This window comes from Nannospalax galili, unplaced genomic scaffold, assembly GCF_000622305.1.
Source record: "Nannospalax galili isolate Female #2095 unplaced genomic scaffold, S.galili_v1.0 scaffold110, whole genome shotgun sequence".
Classification (NCBI taxonomy): Eukaryota; Metazoa; Chordata; class Mammalia; order Rodentia; family Spalacidae; genus Nannospalax; species Nannospalax galili.
The window spans coordinates 125,981-132,268 of NW_008328707.1; the positions used below are offsets into that span (position 1 = coordinate 125,981).

The 6,288-nt window shown below is 40.3% G+C and overlaps 1 protein-coding gene across 4 annotated transcripts in view; it reads left to right on the plus strand.

The window, feature by feature from the left end:
* Srgap1 (SLIT-ROBO Rho GTPase activating protein 1) overlaps positions 1-6,288 on the plus strand; it is a 115,510-nt gene that overhangs the window by 82,776 nt on the left and 26,446 nt on the right. For all 4 annotated transcript variants that reach the window (XM_029561474.1, XM_029561477.1, XM_029561476.1 and 1 more), the window contains one exon: positions 5,730-5,835. In XM_029561474.1, coding sequence (XP_029417334.1) covers positions 5,730-5,835 — 106 coding nt within the window. The remainder of the gene's footprint in view (positions 1-5,729; positions 5,836-6,288) is intronic.

Below are 6,288 nucleotides of genomic sequence, written 5' to 3' on the forward strand. Positions count from 1 at the left end.
CTTGCTCCACTGGTCCCCTCTAGTCTTCTTGTGACATAATATCACATATCTGTGTGTATCCCTTGGTGGTTAAGGATGATTCTTATTCTTCTTTTTCTATTGCATTTCATATCACAAAAAATAGGTAATCATCTCAGAGTGGTTGAAGAATGTACAGACGCACATGAAACAAAATACTGTCCACAATCCCACTGCTCAGAGCATAGAATGATGTGTGTAATATTTTGTGAAACACTTTGTGTACAGTAAGCAGTATTTTGTTGTATGTTAACACACAAGACAACTTACATACTACTACTAGACCCTAAAGTAAGCAGTTCCTCAAAACCATCAAATAGGCAGTCAGTGCTTTTTTTCTATGCAATTAATCTGTGACCACTGTTGAAAATTATAAAATAAACTAAAATCATGCATCAGTCCTCTATACAGAGGTAACATCAACGTTTTCAGGATCTCTCCAGCATCTTTATGTAATACCTACATACTTTTTAAAGGATCTTTGCTGAGATATAATTTGAATACTATATAGTTCATCCATCAAAGAGCACAGGGCAAAGGTTTTCAGCCTGTTCATGGGATTATGCAACCATTACCATAATCAATTTTAGAACATTTTCATTATCCCAGAAGAAACCCCAATTAGCAAACCTTAGCCATCACTTTCCATTTAGCTATGACCACCCCACCCCTAGCCCTCAACAACCGCTAATCTACTTTATGTCTCGGTTTGCCTTTTCTTGGCCATTTCATATAAATGCTCTCATACAACCTGTGGTCTTTGTGACCATGGTCGCAACTGTGGTCTAAGTGACTCTCACTTTGCATAAAGTTTTAGTGTGCATCAGTACTTGATGTAAGCATGAATCGAGAGTTCATTCCATCCTGTCACCCAATGATGCTCCATTGTATGGCTGTGCTGTTCCTAAGTGCTTTCCATAAAAACCATACTATGCCATGTAACTGTTGATTGATAAGAAGCTTCTTTTGGAAATGATGAAAATATCCTAAAATTGATTAAGGTGACGTTGTATAATTCTGAGTACATTAAGTTCATTAAATTTGACATTTAAATGGGCAAATTATATGACATATGGATTATAGCTTAATAAAGCTCTTGTAAGTTCAGTTAGCTCATGTCATTCTGACTTTTGACAAGCTGCTTTTTAAACTTAATAATGTTATTAACATTTTCTCATCAGTTTATATTTTTAATATAGCTTTTACTGGTCATATAATGATTTCTATTTTTTTTCTTTTTTATTACTTTATTATTCCATGATTTCTATTTTATGTAACATATTCCTACCTGTACATATTTATATAGACTCCAGGGAGTTAACAGCCATACAGCAAACCCTGATGTACTTGTTGGTATGGATAGCTATTGCCCACTTCCAGTTTTGTGGGGAAAGAAAAAGGTTTTGGACTTTTTTTTTTTTTTTTTTTTTTTTTGGTCTTTTTTAGACAGGGTCTCCCTATAGCCCCAGCGCTGTTAAAAATTCTGTCTGATTTTTTGACACACATGGCAGTTTTCTGTCTAAATTCTACATTTCTATTTGATGCCATGGAATTATGTTTCTGGAATTTCCTTGCTCTCTGAAAATATTTAAGAGGCTGAGTAAGTGAACAGGTAGAGCTTCCTAGACTAAGACTTCGTTTTCTGCTACCTCGATGTGATAATTCAGCAGAACAAGAATCGTTATTCATGTGTTTATGTCTCAAGTGTTGATGTTTAAATAGAGATTAAAGCAGCGGTTTTACTTACAGGATTCAATCTGTTAACGGTTGGTTCTTGGGGTTTGCAAGCATTTATCTCTTACCTGGGAAAGCAAGTGGGAATTCAACAAGTGGAAGCTAAGATCCCTCCATGTGTGTTAGCACATACCTGTTTCTTCTTTCCCTTTCATTCACACAGTCACACCTGCAATTGATACCACTTGTTGGTGGCAGGGTGAACCTAAGCGTGCCCTGGGATGGGTAAATTCACTTTGAATGCTGATGGCTGGGCTAGGGAGCTCAGAAATATGTGTGTGCCTACTCTTAAAAGTTCCTGCATGTGGCCACCAAAGACTTTCTTTTCCTTGTCTTCACACCTAAGGATATATTTGTGTCTTGTGATTTATTATTTGTTTTCTGGCCAGTGAATACATGAGCAACGAGTACTATGGAAGAACCAGTTTATGAGGTGATGGCCATTTGGATTTGTTGCCATTTCCTAAGTAGTTCGTGTTTTGTGGGGTTTTCACACACACACACACACACACACACACACACACACACACACGTTCATTAATTAACCTCAGGAATTTTGTGCATGTTACCAAGTTTGGATAATGAACCACTTTAGCTCATTACACAAGATGCTTTGTTGTGGGAACAATGCCCAGCTTAGAAGAAATCTGAATACAGGACTGAGTTTCCTGACAGCTCCCTTGAGGGAGAAGAAAAGATCCCTCCCTGCATCCAGCAAGAAGCTGAAGGACCACAAATTGGCAGCAACCCTAAATTCAGAGCTGAGCCCCAAAGGCTGCATACACACACCTGCTGCATAGCATGCCAGGTAAAATCTAGTGCCCTCTTGGACTGAGGTCTTTGCATAGATGAGCTTCCAGAGACTTCAAGAAGACCAGCACTGGCCCTCTCTTGTGCTGGTGCATGTGCTATAGTTGATGGGAACATGTGCCTGCTTTGAGTGACTTTATTAGTCTTTCTGAGTCTCTCTTTATGTCCCCATTGCTTTTCACTCCTAAATCTTTTATTTGCATCCATGTGCTTCCAGTTATCTTTTATGGCAAAATATGCACTGTAAAACTTACCATTTTTAGGTGTATGGTTCAGTGGCCCTAAGTACATTCACAATATTGTCTAACCATCATCACTATTTATTTCTAGAACTATTTCTTCTTCCCCAAAAGAAACTGGGTATCCATCAGATAGTAACTGCTTACTCCTCTTCTCTTGCCCCAGGCCATTGCAATTCTGTTCTTTCTGTCTTTATGATTTTGCCTAATTTAGATGCTGCATATAAATGTTACTGTGTAGTATTTGTCCCTTTGTGTCTGGCTTGTTTGCTTGGCATAGTGGTTTCACTGCCCATGCATAGAATGACTTTGCTCTTTATGACTGCATAGTATTCCATTGCATGTCTTATACCACATTGTGTTTATCCATTGATTCATCTATCAACATCTGAGTTGTTCCCACCTTTTGGCTATTATGAATAATGCTTGTGCTGGTTAGTTTTTGTCACCTTGACACAAACTAGAGTCACCTGGGAAGAGGGATCCTCAGTTAAGGAATTTCTCCCATCAGACTGAGGTGATGTCTGTGGGGCATTTTCTTGATTGCTAACTGATGTAGGAGGGCCCAATCCATTGTGGGCAGTGCCATCCCTGGACAGGAGGGCCTAGGATGTATTTATATGTAGCAGATATGACTCTCACCCACCTTGTTCATAGTCCCCCCCCCATTTTTAAATACTTTACAAATAAGAAAGTGAAATATAATGTCTCCAATTCATGATTACTGTATTCATACTATTGGCTATAGATTTAGGTTAACAGAACAAAAAATGTTGTAGGAATGTTAATCGTCACATGATGATGCTTTCACTTTCTGGGTCCAGGGCTTCTGAATTCCCATGTTCTAAAAGATAAACAGGCTGAGGGGGGGAGGGGTTGGGTTTTTTTTTTTTTGGTCTTTTTGAGACAGGGTCTCCCTGTAGCCTCAACTGGCCTGGAACTCACTATGTAGACCAGGCTGGGCCTCCCAAGTACGGGGATTAAAGGCGTGTGCCACCAGGACCAGCTCAGGCTGGAGTTCTAACCCAAGCATACTTAATGGTGGAATAGAAGTGTTCAGTCCACCTCGCTGTGAGATCCGCTTGCCTCTGCCTCCCAAGTACGGGGATTAAAGGCATGTGCCACCAGGACCAGCTCAGGCTGCAGTTCTAACCCAAGCATACTTAATGGTGGAATAGAAGTGTTCAGTCCACCTCACCCTGACAGTTGCTGTTGCACAGACTCATTTGTGGTTGAGCAAAAAATATTCCTAAAACATTTTTCATACTTTTGCAGCTACACAAAGGGCAAAATAAAATACCCAGTTTGATAATAAGTGGGAAGCAGCTGGAGTCAGTTCTCAAATTTCCAGGAAAATGAGCTTGGCATGAGTAATTATGCAGTCATTTTCAACCTTGGCTGCATGCAAGAATCCCAGGCATCCGCATTGTTTAAACTCTCTCCCTGTGAACCCAAGTCAAGGTTGAGCAATGCTAGGTAATTCGAAAGGGAAACTGAGTTCAGACAGTATCATGATCACCCAAGTGGGAATTAGGAAGGCTTTAGTGAAGAAACTAGCACTGAGGTAATCAAAGCTGGAACCACAGCACTGTTCTCCCCACAAGGGGGGAAGTGAAGCCAGGACAGCCATGTTAGAAGTGATGCTCGTAAACCTGAGACTGGATGAGGTTGTCATTGGCAAGAGCAAGAGGAAGCCTTGAGGAAGTCTACTGGTGCGGTGTGAGACACTTGAGGCTGAGAATTGTCCCGTAGATACATGATAAACAGTAAGATGAAATCATAGAAAAGCTTTAGAAGTGTTTGGAAACATTGGTTGTTGAGATCTTTCCTCAAATATCCTACTTGATAAAATGTAATCCATGGATGGGACCACAGCTCAGTAGTAGAGTGCTTACCTAGCACTGGGTTCAATCTCCAGCCCCACAAAAAAAGAAAAAGTATGACACTTGTGCATTATAAAGGTGCTTTGAGATCCAAGAACAATAACTAGACTTTCAAGACAGAGGCAGGGAGCCCAGCCCAGCTCGGCCCTTCAAGCCACCGGACCCTGGGCAGGCCACTTTACTGCTGTGAAGGAGAGATGGAAGCTGTGTCCTGCCTGCTCACATTGCCGTCCTTTCCATTAAGTTGGGTAACAAACATGAAAACGTTGTAAAATATATACAATTAAGCAAATAATGGGTTTGTGGTAAAGACTTTGTTGCTGCTATTCACCAACACTGTAAGATGTTTCGGGCAGTTGTGGGCCTGGCAAATGGGAAAATAATTCTGAAGTCCCTCCCAGGACTATTCTTTTCAAGGAGCTTGTCACCATCACACAGGGAAGACGGGCTAAGGAAACGACTCCCTTTGGATGTGTATCTTCTAGAGGGTACAAATCGGGTCACTGGTGTGTTCCTACATTCTTCAAAATGTGTTTTTAAAAGTTGAAATAGTATAATACAATCATATAAATAAAATGCTCTAGTAGTTTTGAGGAAGGAGAGATCAAAGCCTGGGTACACGTCCCTAAATCAGACTAATATACAAATAAATACACAATGAATTAACAAGTGGTGGTAAGGGGAGGGGTACCAGGCCCCACAAAACTACTTAGCTTTAGTTCATGTGTAGCAAAAAAGAGTCAGAACCATATGAGAGGCAAGCTTTAGAACTCGCAACAAGGAACGGAAATAGTTTCTACATTTAAGTGGACTCTAAATTGCTCAAGGCCAAGGCCACGCAAGTCACATAAAATAAACTAGTATGGTACACGCCTATAATCCCAGCATTTGTGACGAAGGGATTAGCTGTGGTGTTGGCTACAATTCCATCTTCCCAGGGGCGAGGACTTGCTCATGTTTGGGTGTGTGGCTATAAGGTGTGCTACAGTGATCTTTTCCCACTGTGGACTTAGAGGACTCTGACCGTATCACCTTCTGTCTGCAGGAATAGATAATCTCTATGAGAGGGCACTTCACATCCGCAAGCTCCTCCTGACCTTGCCCAGGTCCATCCTCATAGTGATGAGGTACCTCTTTGCCTTCCTCAATCAGTAAGTACTCTAATGAACTGCCAAAATCTCTGTCCATATTCTGTCTGTGTTCCTGAATCCTAGAAAATGTGCCTTGAGTTCCATTTATCTGCTGGAAAGTGACTGCATATAGACTGATTGCATGTTTTTCCTCAGCAGATTAAGGTCTTTTTATGACATATGAAAACTACCCCAGATGGAGAAACTGGCTGGCCATAAGTGCAAAAATATCCAAATACTACTATAAATAATGCCTTGTAGTGAAATATATCGTTTTCCAACCTCTATACAGAGTTAATGATATAAATGTTTTGTCAAAATGATATAAACCACCTTCTCATAGAAGAAAATTTCTGTGATACTTTTAATGTTGTAGTCTGGGATGGAAAGAAATTGTATGTGATTTCATAATTTATACACCAATCCCCCCCAAAAAAGAATTTTTGCAAATTCCCCATCATGAGTGTTTGTAAG